General features: G+C 33.1%; 1 protein-coding gene across 1 annotated transcript in view; it reads right to left on the bottom strand.

Moving 5' to 3' along the window:
• Positions 1-7,854: 7,854 nt before the first annotated feature.
• The window catches only part of PTCHD1 (patched domain containing 1), a 595,331-nt gene continuing 580,348 nt past the window's right edge, over positions 7,855-22,837 (bottom strand). Inside the window, 1 exon segment of the mRNA XM_053706370.1 lies at positions 7,855-9,509. Within this exon segment, the coding sequence (XP_053562345.1) occupies positions 7,855-9,509 (1,655 nt within the window).

The raw sequence follows: 22,837 nt of genomic DNA on the forward strand, positions 1-22,837 counted from the left end.
ATATAATTTTTTATTCTAACCCTCGACAATTTTGTCTTTGCTAAATCTCGTGATCATGAGACTATTTGATTGCCAGAAAGATTAATGACGTCATCGTCAAACATGTCACATCCAAAACCTTTTAGTGCTTGGGAATTGGTCATGGAATGGATAAATATTTTCATAAACAAATTGGGAGTGTTAGAGGTGTCACACAGGAATGCCGTGACAAAATTATATATGAGATGCTTAGAAGAATGCGTAGGATTTCAAAAATTAAAAGAACAAGACATCAATGTCTCTGTAAATATAGTGACTTGAAGAGAAGGGAACCCAAGTACTGCAAGTTAATTAGAAGATTGATCATTACCTGTAAGTATTAACTATATATATATATATATATATATATTTTTTTTTTTTTTTTAAATTAAACACATTAATGTATGTTAATATTAACTGCGTCATCAGTGACGCTTAATGTACAATAATAGTGCTTTTAATTTTGATGCTTCTTTTTGCAAATTCAAATTTAAATTAATACACATCTTTTGAACACAAAACCTATCATGGACTGAAAGGAACATTACTCAATCACATTGATATGTTTCTAGAATATATCTAAACTTTTTTAACCAATCCACATTTTTCTCTAACAATTCTTTTAAATTATCTAAATATTAATTCTCACTAAACAGTACTAAATGCAAATCAATATATAATAATAGAATTTTATGTTCTCTCAATGGCCTGTTAGTAGATGAACAGATACAAGTTACTCATACATGTTGAGATTTTATTTATTTAGTTGTTTATGTTAAACTCTGAAATGGTTAATAAAGTCAGTATCTATATTTTAAAACTTTGCAATTTGTATTATTTAATTTCACTTTTATTTAAAAAAAAAATCATTGAAATAATGATAATAGAAGAACACTGTTAAAAGGATACTAACACCCAATTTTTTATATCATGATTACGATAGAGCATGCAATTTGAAGCAACTTTCTATTTTACTCATTTTATCAATTTTTATTTGTTCTCTTGCTATCTTTATTTGAAAAAAAATGAATCTAAGCTAAGGAGCAAGCCAAATTTTGCGTTAGCACCCTGGACAGCACTTCTTTATTAGTGGGTGCATTTAGACACCAATCAGCAAGCATGACCCAGGTTGTGAACCAAAAATGGGAAGCTTCATAGACTTACATTATTGCTTTTCAAATAAAGAAAGCAAGATAATGAATAGTAATTAATAATAGGAGTAAATTATAAAGTAGCTTAAAATTGCATGCCCTATCTGAATCTTGAAATAAAAAATGTGTGTTCAGTGCCCTATAATGTAAATTGGGTTTACACTATTGAAATAATTTAATTTTATATAACGTTAAACATTAATTTATACAACATTAGTATATATAAGAATACAAGCATGCAGAAAAATGTTAGTAGATTAAAATTTTAGTTTTTAACAATAAAAGCATGCATAACAATGTTAGTAGATTAAATGTTTTTGAAGTATGTTAATATACATGCAGACTTAAAACAACATATGTTAATGTAAACTAAAAAATGTAAAAAAATCTAAGTTGTTAAATTTTTAACATGTTTCTAGATATGCAAAGGCAGAAAATAAAGGGTAAACAGCCACCCCAGTATCTTAGGTCAATGATGTCAGAAACCCCCCCGAAGTGAAGCTTTATCTCCACCCATGCCATTAACACTTTTGTACACCAAATTATCTCCCTATCCATTTAAAGGATTACAACAAATGAGTGTAAACACACAGACAGGTATAGGTAAAATGAAAATTAATGTTGGACCTGTCATTTATATGATTTTTTATTTAATCTTTTGATCAGAGCTTGATCATAGGGGAGGTTGTTTTGCTTGGCAGTGCTAAATAGTAACGGAAGCTGTGACATCACTGTAGACGAGCTCCTTCGATGCCCAGCTGCTCTGTCAGATTGTTTGAATCAGCCGAGTGGCTCTGAAGCCTTGGTCCATGTTGTATTGCACTGGATGTGCATCTCCGTTTGTGAGTACCTTTTATACTGCTATCACACATTATTATATCACTATATTTTTTAGTTATTGCACCAAGGGCACCTCTTCTATTCTTGTCTTATAGGACTCAATATATTTATTTTTCCTCTCAGTTAGGCTTATTGCTCTATTTATTTGTTGTTTTTTTTTCTTTGTCCATTTGCCTCTGCCACTGAAACATCTCTCTTTGCAGATGTAATTTCTGCCTTTCAATCTCAACTTTTTCCTTTTCAACTTTTATCTGTTTTTCAGATATAGCTGCCCAACTATCAATATTAGATGTTATCACATTTTGCATCTCTCTGTGGTCCCCTCTATTTTGCCTGGCAAGTGACAGCATCTCATTTAAGCCTACATCGCTCAATAGTCCACCATCACATTGAATTGCATTATTCTGATCTCCTGTTTCTGGTGGTGGTTCCAGTTCTTCTACTTGTTCATCCTGATTATCTGGCAAATTAATTTCAAATTGTTGGGCATCTCCAAATTCTTCCAGTAAATCAAGGAGTCTCACTGCAATCCTGATGGCCTATATTCTCTTCAGAATTTGTGTTTTCCTCTCAAATTGGTACTAAATGTATCTCCCGAGAACAGTTGTCTTCTTCTATATAAAAGATTTAAATTAAAAATATTTAATTTGTGTATTACATTTTAAGATGTTGAATAGATTAAAGATAAAGAGATACATTAATAGAGTGATCTTAAAATTTAGAAATAAAAATAGAGGGAGATAGATCTTAAGAATAGAGCGACATTTAAAAAAAAATTAAAGCGAGATAGGTAAGTAAAAACAAAGAGAAATAGAGAAAAAAAGAAAGTTTGACATCGATAAAGCAATAGATTTAGATTTTTTTATTATTTATATATATATATATATATTAATAGGTAATATAAAAATAATATATATATGTATATATACTATATATATATATATATATATATATATATATATATATACATAAGTTAATAAATAGAAAAAAAATAACAATGCATACCATAAAATAATGGTGAATGGCCAGTCAAACTGTCAAACAAGCATCCCAAATCTGCTAAAAAAAATAGAAATAAAAATTTAGTACACAGTTTTGTATTGAACAACATTTAAAATATTTAAAGGTGCTAAAATGCTTTTAAATTATTTTAAAAATTTATAATGTTTAAATTGACTATGAAAATTTTGCCAAGATCGGCCCAATGATGACATCATTATATGTCCTACATATGTCATCTGATCTTTAAAGGATCAATAATTTGATTCAAATAACTGTCAATGCTATTATTGGTCTGAGCTTCGCAGTAATTTACAAATATCATGAAACAATATTCATAATAAATCAATTTATTTTGTTTTCTTTCTGAATGACATACAAAATGTTTGCAAATGTTTATTCCATCTTAAAGGGCCACCGAAGAAAACATTTTTATTTCATGTTTCAGATAGAGCGTTCAATTATAAAAAAAAGTTGCTAATTGTCTACAATCATCAATTTTGCATAATTAACTTTTTATCTTTTTTCGACAAGTAAGAATGTAAGTTTAAATTACAGCACATTCTTGGTTCAAAACATGGGTCGTACTTGATCATTGTTGTCTAAATGCACAAACAATAAAGCAAGTACTGTATAATGTGATGAACCAAATATAGGCTATCTAATTAGATTAGATGCAATAATTTTAAAATAAAGATAAAAAGATAATTATGAAAAATGTAAAGTTGTATTAATTTCGTAATTAACTTAAAATAGAATGCTCTATCCGAATCACTAAAGAGACAAAAATATGTTTAATATCACTATAATGTAAGTACAAAATGTAAAGAACAATACAACATTTAAACCATTTTTGTATATTCTGCAAAGATTATATTTTTTGCTATTAATAAATAAACTAATGCTAGTCAAAGAATATTATATTTTTATAAATATAGGTAGTTTTACCACTTCCTCTTCCATCACCTGTATCTGGAGTGCTGGTCCTTATATCAGGGAGTGTATCTGCAGAGAATGAACTGTGTGTGACAGTTGAAGTTGACCTTATAAATTGACCATGAGCAGTACTTGTTGAGGGTCTAGAAACAGCTGTTGATGATCGTGATGTAATAGATGTCGATGTTTCTTCAGTACTCCTCCAGGGCTGTGGTTATGGTGGAGCTGTACCTGTAAAAATTATATTAAAAATAGTCTTGTTAGTAATCCACTTAAAGTGACTGTAAACAACAGAATTTTTTTATTTTAAAAAGATATTTAATACGTTTATTTACCATTCCACAGTTTTTCATAACCAACACTGTTATATATATATAGTTTTTAACTCTGTGATTGCCTTGTATCTAAGCATCTTCTGAAAGCGCCATGATCACATATCAATTTATTTATTATCTATTGACTTTCATTTGAGCAAATTAGTGCAATTAGTGTCTGACAAAAGCCACGGCGTGATCACAATGTTATCTATATGGATCACATTAACTAGGTCTCCCCTATATTGCAAAACAAATAAAAAAGAAAGTGATAACATGCGGCCTTCAAGGGATTATAAATTATCATATGAGACTTCCTTGGTTTAGCTTTCAAATAACAATATCAAGAGAACAAAGTGAAATTGTTGATAAAAGTAAATTTGAAAGTTTATTCAAATTGCATGCTCTATTTGAAACATTAAATTTTTTTGGACTTGACTATCTATTCAAGAAAGCCTCTTCTCAAATAGTTTTTTATATATTTTCACAAACAGCAAGTTCTTTTGTATAATATAGATAACATAGTGATAACGCAAGAGTATTTATTTCTAATGTTGGACAAAAAATTATAAAATGCAAAACAATAGTTCATTTAATTATTAAAATTTAAGAAAATGGGTAGATAAAAGTTAAAAAAATTGGATCAGAAAATATATTAATATAACAGTGTTTGTTAGGAAGAACTGAGGGATGACTACCAAGAGTATTATCTATATTTTTAAACTTATATAGAAAAATTTGATAGTAAATCCCAACAGTAAAATTGACAATAATGTAAAACATAATACACTACTGTATGCAGGAACAATATAGTAGATAATATAGTTAAAACTTATTGCAGGTATTCCCTTCATACTGTTATACAAGGGATAAATAGATAACCAAGCTTGTTATAAAATAAAAGTGAACTTTAAAGTCACTTTCATTTATATATAATTAATAAATCAATCACTATGCAAAATGATCGATATTGCGTGATTTAATATATGCAAAAAAGTAAATGAGGACTATGTGTGATGTAACATACGTAGGCTGCAGATTTATTAATATTTTGACAAATATTGTAAATTATCATAACTAATATTTGATACCTTCAATGATTAATTGTTTATATTAATTTTGCGTCAATTTGTAAGTTATACATTTACCTCTCAAATCACTGTTACAGTTGTCTGTAATGCCGGTAATAATCTCAGGCCCTATCCGCTGAACAAGCTTCTGTTCGTAGTCGTTTAAGTCCGCAACATATCGTGTTCCACCTTTGGTACCACGTGTAGAATTTTGTTCTTTGCCCAATTAAGCTTTGGCAAAACATTTGACGTCATAACATTTTTTTATCTGTTCAACGTCTTTTTTTTCAAGGACCCTGTGCACTAACTGCATCGCTTATTCGTTGCCAGATCATCTTTCATCTTGCAAAATGGGCCTGTCTTACACGTCATCCAAATAAGTAGTCATATGATTCGATAATCATATCTATCAACACAATGTTTTGTTAATGCAAAAAGTGTGGATTCTTTGATTTAGAAGACTGGGACTCAGATTCAGATGAAGCCATATCAAAATTCTAATTTGAATATGACAAAAAGAACGCAGAGAATGAAATGTTCCAAAAATTTTGAACAATATAATGTTTTTTTGTAATTTTGCCCTTTTATAGTTGCTGATTTCTATTCCTGCGTCTACTATGACGTTTGTGACACCTTGCAGGTCACGTGTTAATAATTGGCCATGCAATTCTCCAGACATTTTAGTACATTAGATTAGTCGCGGCGACCAAGGCGTCAAATTTATCAATCACCGCCACTATTTCAGAGTGGTTTTTTAGTACATAGTGCCAGCGGACATCATTTCGCTCGCTGCGAGTTAAAGCAAGTTTATCCACCTCTACAATGTCAGATAAATTGACTGCTTAGTACATGGTGCCCAAATGCCTTTTGGAAAAGCATTTAAAATGAATGCCAAAGAATAGAAAAACACATTAAAAACCAAGAAAATAAATATTACATTTTCAGACCTCTTAAAAAAGATGTAGACAAACATTTGAAATATACATTTCTGACTATTATATTATACTTGAAATCCAAAGATAATGTGGCATGTGTATCATATTTAAAAATAGAGGATTTCCTTACTTCCTGGCCAAGTGATACAATTTTGCAATAAATTATCATCTTAATTGACCTCTATAGACTTTTCCTAAGAAGTCTTAGTAAGCTGTCAAAAGTTAGTGCATGTAAAAGTGTTGCACCATCTTGCACATGTAGGTTTCATCTAATTAAACTATGGACCAGCTGTATAAACCTCACCTTAATACCATACGTTCATAGACCATTCATCAAAATTATATGCACTTTCCTATTTCTAGGGCATCTAATGACTTCAGTCATTTAATATATTTATATTAACACAGTTTTGGAAACCTACAATTAATAAATAATAATGGTAATCATAAGCTCCTGTATGATTGCATCTTGCAGTCAGTCTAAACCGGTTTGTGATAGCAATTGACAGAACATTGTTAACTGGATATAATACAAACAAAAATGTTTGTGAGCCTCTAGCACCTGTCCCTTTACTCTTTATCAAACAGTCTTTATGTCTTCCAATGCGTTAACTAAATAGTGTCTGCATTCCTCTTATCTGCTAGTGACTCATTATTGTTCTTTTGTGGGGATTCAAGGTAAATGTTTCAGAGCCTTGGCATATTTAGGTCTGTAACGTGTATCTAAAAAACTGCACATTTTAGGTGTGTTAATATGGAAGAATATTTTTAACTTTTGACTATCGGAATGTCTAAAGTTCTCCTGGCCTGGAACTAACTTGCATTAAAGTAAATGAACAGTTTCATAGAAAATGGCAGCAAACACACTGGTGTTGTTAACAATAAGGACATCCAACCTTAATGCATATATTTAATTGTAAAATCATGTTATTTGAAAGATGAGGAATATCACATTAATGCTTCAAACAAAAATATATAGATATATATTTTTAAAAATTGATTAATGTAGATGTTGTACATGGTTTCAATGTGTGAAGAACATCTGTTAGTCAATAATTTACCAAAATAGTTAAAAATGCTATCATTTAGATTTTTTTTAAAATAATTTTTCTTTTTTTTTATAATTATTTTTATTTTTAATTTGACTAAACAGCAATATCCACTAGTGCATCGTAAAATAGGTCTTGTGAGCTATTTTTGTATTTCTAAATGTATTTAAGGAAAAAAATAAGTTTTGAAACTTTGTGGATGGTTTGATGATCATCCATGTTTTCCCATAGGTCTATGAAAGAGATGTTTGTTTATGAACTTGTTATAAGAATGAGGTTATGGTGCCCTGACTTTAGTTGGTTATTATAAAGTTGTGTTTTGGTGCCTAACATTGTAGTCCCAATACATTTGTATAGGAAGGCCTAATTTACATTGTAAATTCATTTTCTATTGAGGCTAAAAGAACGTTTTTGGAACATCTATCTAAAGGGCTGTATTGGATATTTTTTTTTAAGATTTCAAACCCATACAGATCAGAAGTTCCATCAATCATTCCTCAGTAAGACCTAAGGTGAAAAAAAAGCATAAGAAATAAAAATCATCAAACTGTTGTTATTTGATCAACCACTCTAGTGCTGTCCAAGTCCACCATTTCAACACACTCAATTTGTTCACAGTTTTCTGGAGTTTTCTTTTCTTTCCTTTTTTTCTTTGAAGGTGGCACAAAAGTCAGCAAAACTGGTAAAATTGCAAAGCAGTGAAAGAATGTGACAAATGCTATTAAAAATAAGCACCTGAACAGTGTACGGGTCAAATTTGAAGGCACAGCTGCAAGGGGAATCAGACCAACTGTATAACATAGGAAGCTCTGTAAAATAGCTACCCCATGTGTTTCAAGGGATATTTTTACCCATTTAGTTCGTGAGAATTCTTTTCCAAGGATAAAAGTTGATATTAAGGGGGCACAGTTGTCTATTGTGTAATTAATACCATACATTAAACAGAGTATTGAAATACAGTCCAATTCAACCTTCCATAATGTCATGAACCCAATTACTCCAAACTCAACAGAGGCAACAGTTAATGTTATCCAGACATTAATGATAGAGCTTGCAACAAGAAATGCAGAAAAAAATAATAGAAACAAAGCACTTATGCATGAGTTCTGTAAAGGAGCTCCCACTGAAGAAGCGTACCTATCCATGTAGACAAAAGATGGGTTGAATACAATGAATTTCACTTTGGATGTTAGAGAAAGTTTCCTTAGGGTCTCTAAAAGATCATAAAGTTCTTCTCTGTTTGTTTCCATGGTCTTTGCAACCAGGAACATCCTGGAGGCCACTACTTCTACCTCATTGTTGTATTTCTTGGGTATGATAATGTCCTCAGAAAAATGTGCATACTGAGGGTTTTTTAGAAATGAGTATCTTAGTATATCTGTAAAGTTCTTTTTGGGCAATCCAGTAGATATGTTAAGTTTTCTGAGATAGTTTAGGTAGCTCTCGAACCAAGATATTCTTACAAAGCCTTTAGTGTATTCTAATACATCCTCCTGGACACTTGTATTCCAATATTCTATAGATTCATAGATGTAAAATCCAATGACTGGGCTATAATTACTAAAGTACTTTTGCTGAGCAGTTGTGTAAGTAATGGTTCGTGTCTCGGTTGCTACGATGTTACTAAGATCTGACCCTTCATTGACCTGCAGATAGCCCATTAAGGCAAAGGAAATATAAATAAGGTAAAAGAGAACTACAAAAGGTTTTACATATGTATTTGTTATCCAATCCGAGTAGTATCGTTTGAGGAAACACACTAAAAGGTGACTTTCATAAGAATTTACTTCTTCTGCATCAGTTGTGTCTTCACTAAATTTTGCTGTCATAAGAAACCTGTACCATATTGACTTGACCTGTAATATTTCCGGCTTTGGCACCTTTCTACAGAAAATGCTATGCTGATAATTGTTTTCAATGTAACCAGTAAACACAAGGCTAGAGCCATAAAATGATATGATGTAGAGGTAGTTAAAAAAGATTGCTATACATGAATTGCAGCAAAATATTTTTGCAGCTTCAATGTTTGTGAAGGGACTGGCACCAATCCCAAAGGTGACTAAATACATAGCAGTAGTAAGTGAAAAAGAGATCATGGTATCCGCGTAAACAACTGCAATCCTTTCTTTCACATGCTGATCCTCTCTTGTTTTCCTCCAGGTAGACAGCATTTCAAATGTCCCATATAATCCATGACCTGAAAAAGAAGAGAGAACATAACATAATAGCATATCTTTTGACAGCTGTTTGATTATCTAATTTTACAATCTATTTCATGGATGCTATTTGTTTTAGATATTAGTTTCAACATTCTAGTACTCTGAAAGTCAAAATATGCATTTAGTTTTCTAGTCTTTCATATAGAGATTTGAATTACTTTTAATATTATTAAATGGAAAGAAAAGTCAAAATTAAACTTAAATTGATTGAATAGAGCATGCAATTTTAAACAACTTCCCAAAGACCCCTAAAGAATCTTTAGGATTCCTAAAGAGTTATCCTAGATGAGCTCAGGAACATGCACGTGTTTTAAGCCATCTGGCAGTATTGTTTCCAAATACTGTTTATAGCAATGTTATACATAGTTGCTAACACTGCTGCCATAGACTGCTATACATAGAAGAAGAAAACATAAACAGAGAAGAAGGGCGCTTCCTAGTGTAGATTATCAACCACGATGATGCCACAGAGGAATATTCACAATAGTAGCAGGACACCCACATGCTATATCGAGTGTGCTAAGAGATTACAATGTCTCAGCTCATGGATTCCTGGAGCAGCAAGCTGAGACAATGGTGTAGATTTATCAACTGTTGGGCGGACATGACCCGCTGTAGCATACGCTGTCCGCATTTATCATCGCACAAGCATTTCTGGTGAAATGCTTGTGCAATTCCGCCCCTGCACATTCGCCGATAGTAGGGAGTGTCAATCATCCCAATCGGATTCGATCAGGATGATTGCTGTCTGCCACCTCAGAGATAAGGGATGAGTTAAGGAACGACCACTGCTTCAGGTGGACCTAAAACTTCGGGGATAGATTGCAGCATCCGCTGCTTGATAAATCGACCCAAATGTAATCTCTTAGCACACTCGATATAGCACATGGCAGGACACCCACGTGCTATATCGAGTGTGCTGAGAGATTACAATGTCTCAGCTCATGGATTCCTGGAGCAGCGAGCTGAGAAAATGGGGTAGATTTATCAAGCTGTAGCGGATCATGTCCGTCCGACATCGATAAATGCCAACAGCATACGCTGTCTGAATTTATTATTGTGCAATTATTTCTGGTTAAATGCTTGTGCAATACCACCCCCTGCATATTCGCGGCCAATCGGCCGATAGTAGGGGTGTCAATCATCCCGATCGGATCCGATCGGGGTGATTGCTGTCCGGTACCTCAGAGGTGGTGGATGAGTTAAGGAACTGCAGTCTTACGACCACTGCTTCTTAACTTAAGTTTCAGGTGGACCTAAAACTTTGGGGATAGATTGCAGCATCCGCTGCTTGATAAATCAACCCCAATGTAATCTCTTAGCACACTTGATATAGCACATGGGTGTGCTGCCACTATTGTGAATAATCAAAACCTTTACATAATATCTTTTGTTTTTAATGTTTTAAGGGATTTTATTAATATCTGTTTGGCAACACATAGGAATTGGAGTCTGCTTTGATTTATAGGTGCCAGTTGTGAGAACCAAAACTCGGGTAAACTTCCCTGCAGAATTGGAACACCTGGATAAGTGAGCTGAGACACTGTGAGCCCACAGTACGCTCAATCTAGCACATGGGAGTGCTTCCCCTATTGTAAGTATTGCTCTTTGGGGTCATATGGTAAAGGCAGGTGGTGGATAATATCCTATCAGAAGTGCCCTTCTTGTCTATTTGTGTTTTCAATTATATTGTGATGTAAAGGTTAAAGAAGGAGCTGCTGTTCCTGGTTATAGGTAGAAGTTGTAAGAACCAATATATTTGAAAAATGGCCCTACCAAGCACTGGCACCGGAACAGTGAGCTTAGACACTACAGTACGCTAAACATAGCTCATGGGAGTGCTGCCACTATTGTGAGTATCACTCTGTGGGGGTTTTATGGTGAAGGCTGATGGTGGATAATCCAGGAAATGCCTATGGGCATGCTCCTAAATTCCTACCAGCCTACCTAGGTTTAGTCTTCAACACAGAATACCAAGAGAAAAGAGCAAATTTTATGATAAAGTGGATAGTTGTTTAAAACGGCAGACTCTATCTGAATCATGAAAGGTTATTTTTTACTTTACTGTCCCTTTAAATTACATTTTAGGCAACACAACTTGATATTTAAAGAAATATTAGTCTTGACAATTTTCAGAAATAAGCATTGAATCACTAGCATTTTAAATGGCACTATTTATAACAATTTCAAATAAATGAACAAACAGCTTGCAGAGCTACACATGGGAATACTATAATTAGGGTTAAACAGCAAATATCTAATAAACCTATTTTTGTTTTCTTCTAGAACATAAGTATCATCATTATAATAATAATTGAATGCACTTTAAAGTAATGGTAAACTCTACCCTTTTTAAAATCAGATCCAGAATGTTAGTGATATTTTAGATGTAATGAAGTTGCGCTATAACTTACTTTTAAATATAGATGTAAAATTTAAATACCTCGTGCACCACTGCCCACTTCAAAATCAATTTTTCTGTGAGCTAACAGTTTGAATTGTTGTCCAATCAGTGCTCTCCCCATGTGGCACTTTTGTTGTAGCTAGAGTGCTGATCAGACAACAATTCAAACTGTTTCTTCACAGAAAAATTTACTTTTGAAGTGGGTGGTGGAGCGCAGAGTATTTGAATTTCATAATCTGTATTAAAAAGTAAGTTATAGTGCATCTTCATTATAAATTATGAATGAAACTCCATCTAAAATATCACTAACATTCCGGATCTGATTTTAAAAAGGGGAGAGTTTACCATCACATTAAATGACCTAGCAGAGATCACATTTATTAATTTAAATTGCATTTTCTATTAGAAATGCTCCTTATTTTGTTTATGGAAATTTTATAACAGTTAAAGACATTGGGCTCCATTTATCATAGGTCGGGAAGCCATGATATGTCATCATTGGGATGATTTCGATCTGCCACCTTTTAGGAGGCGAACAGGTTAAGCAGCAGTGGTCTTAAGACTGATGCTACTTAACTATCATTTCAGGCTCGTATGAAATGCTGGGGCCCCTAAGCTGCTTTTGCAGCTTGATAAATGGGAACCATTGTGATATATACATATATATATATATATATATATATATATATATATATATATATATCTATATATATATATATATATATATATATTAGGGTTGCACCGATACCATTTTTTTAAGACTGAGTACAAGTACCGATACTTTTTTTCAAATACTCACCGATACCATTTTTATGTCATGACAGTTTACCTAGCACATTACAGAGTAATGATTTAAGATCACTTCTTTATAATTATGAACTGTATCTCAAAAGACATTTTGAAATAATAAAACAGATTTATGTGCTTGTGGACACAAAGTTTACAGAACATGTTTATAAATAAAAATATTACAATAACATATTAATAATAACAACAATAAATAACAGCTGCAGCAGCTAGGGCTGGAAAGCTACAATTTAAAGTGGGGATTACTGGATGCAATTGGGTTGTAGGGTGCCTATATAACTCATCAATCTAACATTTGTACTTAATACAAATTAATATAAGTTAATTCTGAAAATAATATTGAGGAAGGAGTATCCCAGTAATCCTCTTTGAGAAAAATGGGGGATTTGCATTCTACTGACTCAGTCCAGCCCTGGCTAAGGTTGTTCCTCAGAGTACAGTATGTTTTGAGCATAATTGTGCAAGAGGAGAACTAGCAGTATAACAGGCAATCTAGCAATTAGAATATTTTTTCAAAAGTTAGTGGAAAGTTCTTATTAAGGAACAGAAGAATCTCTGCATGTTCAGCTATAAGTCTGTTTCTGCTAACAGCAAGGACGTTTGACGCTAAGCTGAACAGTCTTTCACTTTTCACACTACTGCATGGGTTAGAAAGATATTTTTGGGCCATTAAATGTCAGTTTATTAACTGCCCAGTACTTCAGGGGTTTGTCTGAATGACTGCTCTGATGTACAATAATACAAATAACAGCAATTTGTATTGGCAGAACAATTTTTAGTTAAGTCTCCACTCGAGCTTAAAATGAAATGGGAACATGCAGTTTGAAAAATGCCACAAGATGGCGTATGGGTAGGAATTGGAGGTATCGGTTTAAGTATCGGTGCATTTGCATGAGTACAAGTACTCATGCAAATACTTGGTATCGGTACCGATACCGATACTAGTATCGGTATCGGTGCAACCCTAATATATATATATATATATATATAAGTTTAGGCAATACTCAGTAGAGCCTGTTACAGACTTTATTGACAAGCCAGGTAGCACTGTTAAAAATATATTACTTTTCTACATCAACAAACAGCCAACCTAATGGTAAGTGCTTAAAGGGACATGAAACCCTTTTTTCATGATTCAGATAAAGCATAAAATTTTAAACAACTACTATCAATTTTGCTTTATTCTATTGGTATTCTTTGTAGAAGAAGCAGCAATGCATTACTGGGAGCTAGCAGAACCCATCAGGTAAGCCAATAGCAAGAAGCATATATGTGCAGCCACAAATCACCAGCTAGCTTCCTGTAGTGCAACTCTGCTCTTGAGCCTACATAGGTATGCTTTTCAACAAAAGATACCATGAGAACAAATCAAATTAGATCAAAGTAAATTGGAAATTTGTTTAAAATTGCACACTCTGATTCATGAAAGTTTAATTTTGACTTTAATATTCCTTTAAGGCAGTATCACTTTCATTTTGCTTAGGTCAGTAAAGATTGTGCCAAGCTGTAGCAGAAGGGCATGCGTAAATAATGCAAAAAATAAAAATATTTTAATAATATACTTGGAGAAATGGAAGTCCTGTCACCAATCTCTAAACTTTCAAAATGTTAAAAGAGGACAGATACTTTAAAGGGACATGAAATCCAAACATTTTCTTTTATGAGTCAGATAGAGAATACAATTTGAAAAAAGTTTCAAATTTTCTTCTATTACCAAATTTGCTTAGTTCACGTTATTCTTTTGCAAAGAGATATCCAGATAGGTAGCATGCACATGTGTAAAGCACTACATGAGAGGAAATAGTGCTGCCATCTAGTGCTCTTGCTTAAGTATAACATTCTTGCAGAACTGCTGCCATATAGTGCTACGGACACGTGCACGCTCCTGAGCTTACATTCCTGCTTTTCGACAAAGGATAACAAGAAAAATAAGACAATTTGATAATAGAAGTAAATTAGAAAGTTGTTTAAAATTGTATGTTCTATCTGATTCATGGAAGAAAAAAGTTTAGTACTTTTAACATACAATGACAATTTTGACTACTATATAATACTATTTTAAGTTTTTACATCTATCTATCTATCTATCTATCTATCTATCTGTATGTCTGTCTATCTATTTATCTATCTATCTATCCATCCCTCCATCTATCTACCTATCTATCTATATTCAACTTATAGATACAATGGAGGATTTAGTTACAACTATTGGCTAAGAGATGATAAACCAAAATACCTAACCGTGCAGCGCTAGTGTTTGAATTCTAACCTCAGTCTCCCATGCTGGCTTCTAATGTCCCTAGCTTTTTGGATCTATGAGGCTCTAACTAAATGTGGCTTCCCCAGAATATGCCACAAAATCTAGATATTGACTGCACACACAGACTAGATGGGTGCATGTCCCATGTTCTAGACAACAATCTCAGCATAGACCCTATGTGCATCTCAACACCTGGGTAACAGTATCAGAATAAACTGAGTATATAGCACCTGACATGGGCAACATCCCTCTGAACAGACGGGGTGCAAAATCAACTAAACGGAACCACAAATAAAAGCAAAAAAAGTTAGCTGGTACTTGTTCATGGACAAAAATAAAAGGAGGGTTTAAGTATAACTATTGGTCAAAGATAATAAGCCCAAATGCCTTGTCAAGGTAACTCCAGTATTTAGGTATTAACCTGAGCCTTCCATGTTGGCTTCTACCACTGTTTGCTTTCTGCCCCGTGTTCATATTCAACCTAAATGTGGCCTCCCTAGCAAATGCATACAAAACAAAAAAATTAGCTAAATTAATTCTTTAAGATTTGACTAGGGTAAAATAACATAAATCTACCCATTCCCCTGAGAATACGGCCCTACTGGCATGCCACTGAGGCTTATCAAAGGTTACAACATGATCTTTGTGTCTGAGCACACAATTAACCGATAGGGTCCTCAATCTAACCAAAAGAAGATTAGAGCTGTTAGAGTGTATGGGCGCTAATTTTAATGATACTAAGAAATGTTACAAAATATGTATTTAGTTTAAAATGTGAGATTTTAAGTTTAAGTTGTTGTTTAGATGCTCCTATGCTGTTCTGAAGCTATCCCCCTAGGAAATAACAGCTTAACGAATTTCCTTTATTGAACAAATAATGTTGTCAAAATTTGGCCAAACCGAATGACCCCAGTAACTAATCTATGATGAAACAAAACTTATATAATGAATAATTTAGCAATGGCCTAGTCTGGTACCATATCTTATCTCTTGCTAGTGTATAAGCAAATAAAGTTTTAACATTATGAATTATGCAAAGTAGTGGACAGCCAATTAAAGTGCAAAGATAACCTTGAATATTTTTAAATACAATGTTCCTATTTTTTGCTTCAGCAATGACCATCATTGTTTTGTACTATTCAGCTAACAATAAAAATTAATTTTAAAACACCTGGATAAATGTAATAATTCCTTATGTGTGGCTAAACTCAGTAGCCTGACCTTGTAGAAAAGAACACACATTTTGTATTCATTCCATTCATTGCTTTATACAGACACTTGTGAATTGTCAGCAATTATGAAATATGTCCAATTATGTAGAATACAGAATAAAGTGTTCAAGGGCAAGAACAGTAATGGACTGTAGATCCTTAAAAGTATTTGGGGCAGGACAAGACGCGTATCCTTGACCTAACTGGCAACATGAATAGCTGCCAAAATTATTTAGAAAATTTAGTACCTTGGAAGACATATCTTAATCCCTCAATAAGACAAACCAAGAACATTTTTCATTTGAGGTACTAAAGTCATCTCACTGCCATTTCATGTATGAAGACAAACAGCTAGTAAAAAAATATGAAATTGTCTTAGCAGAAATGCCAGATATTTAGCTTAAAAGGAAATGCTATCCATATACTAATCACTTGAAACTAATACAGAATAACTGTAAAAAGCTGACAAGAAAATATGACCTTAACATTTCTATTAATAAAAAGAAGGTATTTTTATCTTACATTTTCTTCAGATCACCAGATTAAGTGCTATGTAATATAGAGCTACTCTTTTACTGTCATCTGCATGGTGAAAAAAAAAATCAGCCAATCAACCTCATCAGTGCTGAGTTCAAACTTTGCTTTACTGTCATTTTATGAAGTTTCTGGGGTTCCACTGAAATCCTGTGTCATTTCATAGTAAACATCCTAATACTGTGGAATAAAATAAAGTCACTGGGCCTGCAGAGGCATTCTCAGAACCAGCATCCAGATGCTTAAACTCCCTTTACAATGGGATGTGGCTACTGAGGAAAATGTACACATACTAAACAATCCATGGAATATAACTATATTTTTTTACAGTATGTAAAAAATAATAATTATTAATATGTTTTAATATTTGATATTTAATATTTCAGTAACGTACAGTACATTGAAGTTAGCATTTCTTCATGTGCGCTAACCCGACCACGTTAGACCTAAATTGTGAACCCCAATTTGTGTTACGCATATTTTACATTCCCATGTTCTTCACATAGAAAATAATGTAATTTTTTATTTTAAAAAAAAGTACATTATCCTGTAAGTGAAGTACATTGGAATGTTACATATGTACAGTAAATATACAGTAAAACACATACATACATATGCACACACATCTACACATATAAATGAGCATATATACACATAAAAAATAAAATAAATATGTATACACATCTATATACACACACACACACACATATATATATATATATAAGGTAGCTTGTAGATGGAGGGCACTCACAGGACTTATATAAAATGTAATCTTTATTTACAACATCAGTTTCACATCAAAGAATGTCAACGTTTCGGCCCATCTAGAGGCCTTCTTCAAGACAATTCATTGTCTCTCAGCAGTGCGTGCAGCACTTGACAACGGGCTCCCAGCCAAAGATTCAAAGATTCATGTCTGAATCTTTGGCTGGGAGCCCATTGTGAAGTGCTGCACGCACTGCTGAGAGACTATGAATTGTCTTGAAGAAGGCCTCTAGATGGGCCGAAACGTCGACATTCTTTGATGTGAAACTGATGTTGTAAATAAAGATTACATTTTATATAAGTCCTGTGAGTGCCCTCCATCTACAGAGCTACCTTATACTTCAATTTGAGGAGTGCACCCAGGCTTTGGCTACACACATGTGGAAGGAGTGCTAGGCCACCGGCTACATATTATATATATATATATATATATATATATATAAATATACAGTATATGAATACATACACATATTTAAAAATGTCTATGTATGCATATATATGTTAAAGCCCTTTGCAAACCTTTTTCTCCAAAAAACCTTACAACATATATCTTTAAGCCCTTATAACTTTCTAAATAATTTAAATAATTTTTATCAGATAGTGTTTAAATGAATGTAACTCTACTTTTAAATGTATTTATGTTGTATTTAATGCTACTTTATTTCCTCTACTACCCTTTACGCAAGCTCTCAATTTGTGCTAAATCACAATTGTGCCTGAGTGAATGCGCTTGCTTTCAACTCTTAATATGCATGGTATTTTTACAAAAAGACGATAATGTTCATATTTGGACCAGGCATGCTCAAAAATGTAAATATTAAAAAAAAAAAAATCATGTTGAATTAGATTAAAAAAAATCATAAAAAAATCATGCATTAACCTGTGCAAATGTGTTTTCTGATTGATTGCAATTCCTTTGGTGGAGGATCTCAATTCAAAGTATCTGATGGTGTTCGCAGGGTTAAATCATGACAAACCATAAAAAAAAAAAATCATGTTTTTCCAGTGGTACAAATTGCCACATATGTAAAAAAACAAAAAAACTGAACCAGTTGACACAACTCTTCTAGCACATTAGAATATGCTCCTTGTTACTGATTTATTTTTAAGGCCCTCTGATATACTGAGCTCTATTACCACCTATTCTAAGAACTTCTTGAATAGGTTTTGTGGTTTTTAAATGGTTCCAAATGATCTGTTTTTAAGATTAGGTTTTTTTAAAGATAGGGTTTTTATTTGTTGGGTTATTTTAATTTTAGTATAGGTTTTTTTAGCAGGGATTTTTTTTAGGGTACGTTATTTTTAGGATAGGGTTTTTAGGTAAAAAAAAATTAATGGTATTTTTTTTTATTTTGCCACTTAGGTTAGGGGTTTTAGGGGGCTTAGCTGTTGGGGTTTTAATAAGTAGTGTGGTGGTTGTGACAGTTTAGGGGTTAATAGGTTAGGGGGTTTATTGCAGTGGGGGTTGTAAAAGATTAGGGTTTTAGTAGTGTAGGGTTATTGTGATGGAGGTTGTGGCGGTTTAGGAGTTAATAGTGTAGGGGGTTAATATGAAGGATTAGGGGTTTATCGTGTAGCGTGGTAAATTGGGAGCTGGGTTATGGCAGATTAGGGGTTAATAGTGTAGTGGGGTAGTTTGCGATGGGGGATGTGGTGGATTATGGATTAGTAATTTTTCGGGGTGGATAAAAGGGATAAGAAACACAAAATATTTTTTTCATGATTCAAATAGAGAATACAATTTTAAACAACATTCCATTTACTTCTATTATCTAACTTGCTTCGTTCTTCAGATATCTTTTGTTGAAGAAATAGCATTCAATTCACATAGGTGAGCCAATCACATGAGGCGTCTATGCGCAGCCACCAATCAGCAGCTACTGAGCCTGTTTAGATTTGCTTTTCAACAAATATATACCAAGCGATTCAAGCAAATTAGATTATAGAAGTAAATTAGAAAGTTGTTTAAAATTGCATGCTCTATCTAAATCATAAAAGAGAAAAAAATTGGGTTTAATGTTTTTGTGTGTGTTTAGTGCACCTTTTTTTCAAACGCAAACCCTTTACATTAGCTTAGAGCTTGTGTTAAAAAGTTTGAGCGTAAAATGCAATTGCGTTCAAGCAATCACATTTACTTTCAACTTAAAGGGATACTAACCCTACATTTTTTTATTTCATGATTCAGATAGAGCATGCAATTTTAAGCAACTTTCTAATTTACTCCTATTATCAATTTTTCTTTGTTCTCATGTTATCTTAATTTGAAAACGCAGTAATAAAAGGTTAGGCCGGCCCATTTTTAGTTCAGCACCTTGGTAGAGCTTGCTGATTGGTTTGCTACATTTAGCCACAAATCAGCAAGTGCTACCCAGGTGCTGAACAAAAAATGGTCCGGTTTTAAAGCTTACAGTACTGCTTTTTCAAATCAAGATAGAATAAGAACAAATAAAAAATGATAATAGGAGTAAATTAGAAAGGTACTTAAAATCTCATGCTCTATCTAAATCATGAAAGAAAAAAATTAGGTTTAGTATCCCTTTAATATGAGCGTAAATAAAAGCATTAATGTTACCGCTCCACTTGTAATCTAGCCCTATGTTTGCAAAGTTCAGTGAGTCAAATGCTCCACATGCTATAAAAAGTAATTAATACTAGAGAATGCTGGTTAAAGATTTTAGTTATTATTTTCCCATTCTGAACTTGAGTATCATCTCTAAATGTTGCAATAAGATGTTCTTTCTGGCGTTCATGGGGACAGTTAGGGGCAGATATGGCTATAAGTTCAACTATACACAATAGGAATAGGTATACACAGCAGAAACCCTTTTACTGAAAATAGAGAAAGGATTGTTAAATTTAGTTTTCATTTTGATTAACTCTATAATGTACAGTCATTTGCATTTCCTTCACTGATATTTATAAAAAAAATGATATTTTATATATATATATTTTTATTTTAATCTGTATTATGAAAGATTAAGGGGACACAAAATCTACATTTTTTTCTTTTATGCAATTTTAAACCGCTTTCTAATTTACTTCTATTATCACATTTTCTTTGTTCTCTCAGAATCTTTTCTTGAAAAGCAGGGACATAAGCTCAGGAGCGTGCATGTGCCTGGAGCACGGCAGTACTTTTGCAAGAACAGTAGATGGCAGCGCTATGTAGTGCTCCAGACACTTACCAAAGCATTTTTTTTAACAAGGAATGCCATGGGAACTAAGTAAATTTTATAATAGATGTAAATTGCAACACTTTTTTAAAATTGTATTCTCTGGGGCCCATTTATCACGCTCCATATGGAGCTTGAAGCCCTGTGTTTCTGGCAAGCCTGCAGGCTCGCCAGAACATCAGTTATAAAGCAGCAGTCTAAAGGCCGCTGCTCCATAAACTGTCCGCCTGCTCTGAGGAGGCGGACAGACATCGCAGGAAATCAACCCGATCGAATATGATCGGGTTGATTGACACTCCCTTCTAGCGGCCGATTGGCCGCAAATCTGCAGGGGGCTGAGTTGCACCAGCAGTTCACAAGAACTGTTGGTGCAATGTTGAATGCAGAGAGCGTATTGCTCTCCACATTCAGCGCTGTCTATCGGACATGATCCGCTGATCAGATCATGTCCCACAGAGGGTTGATAAATAGGCCCCTCTGTCTGAATCACTGAAATCATTATTTGGGTTTCATATCCCTTTAATAATGAAAATACATATTTTAGCAACTCTATGGACAATAACTAGAAAAGTACCAGCGATACACAACTGAGAATCTATTATTAATTACATTTTAAATAGTTATGGTCAAATCCCAGCAGGAGAAACTATTAAGCTTTCCTTCACAGTACTCTTAATAAAAAAGATTGACCTTTACTTACATACAGCTCTTCACCTGCCAAGGAGAAGCTTAATCCCACAATGTCTTTTAAAACTATATTAGAGATCCTAGCAAACACATTCTTATACTCTATATTGCCATTTGCTAGAAAATAAATCCAGTAAACATAGACTAAGAATTGACATTTCTATCCAACCGCCCCTCCAAATAAAAAAAGAAATGTGTTTTAGTAGTAAATAGTATAACATATCAGAGCTGTGTTATATGCATGAAATAAGGCTTATAATTACTGCACATCAAGTATCACACAATAGAACATCCAATAGCTGTCATTGGTAGTGCTAAATATGTCAAAAGGATGGATACACACTTTTGTTATGCTTTTGTTATTTACTAGCGATTATAGTAATAATTATAATTATATTTTATATTGCATTCTGACATTAAAATAATTTTTAAATGACCCTATAATCCAATGGGTTTTAGCTTTACTTATCTTTGAATTCATTTTGCTGGGAAACATTTGCATTATAAATTGAATTGTTCATTAAAGAGACAGTCTAGGCCAAAATAAACTTTCATGATTCAGATAGAGCATGTCATTTTAAACAATTTTCCCATTTACTTTTATCACCAATTTTGCTTTGTTCTCTTGGTATTCTTAGTTGAAAGCTTAACCTAGGAGGTTCATATGCTAAGTTCTTAGACCTTGAAGGCCACCTCTTTTCAGAATGCATTTTAACAGTTTTTCACCACTAGAGGGTGTTAGTTCACGTATTTCATATAGATAACACGTGAAGTTATCTGGGAGCAGGCACTGATTGGCTAGACTGCAAGTCTGTCAAAAGAACTGAAATAAAGGGGCAGTTTGCAGAGGCTTAGATACAAGATAATCACAGAGGTAAAAAGTATATTAGTATAACTGTGTTGGTTATGCAAAACTGGGGAATGGGTAATAAAGGGATTATCTATCTTTTAAAACAATACAAATTCTGGTGTAGACTGTCCCTTTAAGATCTGGTTAATGCACAGTGGAGGTTTTAGGTAAGTGCTAAAAATGTTGCAGTCATTATTTATTACCTCAATACTCAACATTTTCAATCTCTATGTGTCAATAGTACGTGTCTTCAGATTTAATCAGAGCAAGGGAAACAAGAAATTGCATAAAGAAATAGTTGAAATTAGTTCTCAGCCAACACTCTACCCTTTATCTTGAGGCAAATTTTGTACAACCACCCCTGATAACATTAAAGGGTTTATAAGGTTAAAGAAGAACAGATCCATCATCCTTAAGATTTCTTAGTACTTCAGGGATCTGTGATTTCATAAAGGAAAATATATGTTTTGTTTATATTATATTACAGTCTAATATAAAAGAAAATTGATTTAAATTGATCAAAATAATAAAAGCAGACATATTTTAGTCTTGAAACATGAAAGGCTTTATTTTTAGACTGATATGTAGAACAAGCTTAACCCCTTAATGACCAAC

The sequence above is a fragment of the Bombina bombina genome, chromosome 3 (genome assembly GCF_027579735.1).
Source record: "Bombina bombina isolate aBomBom1 chromosome 3, aBomBom1.pri, whole genome shotgun sequence".
NCBI lineage: Eukaryota > Metazoa > Chordata > Amphibia > Anura > Bombinatoridae > Bombina > Bombina bombina.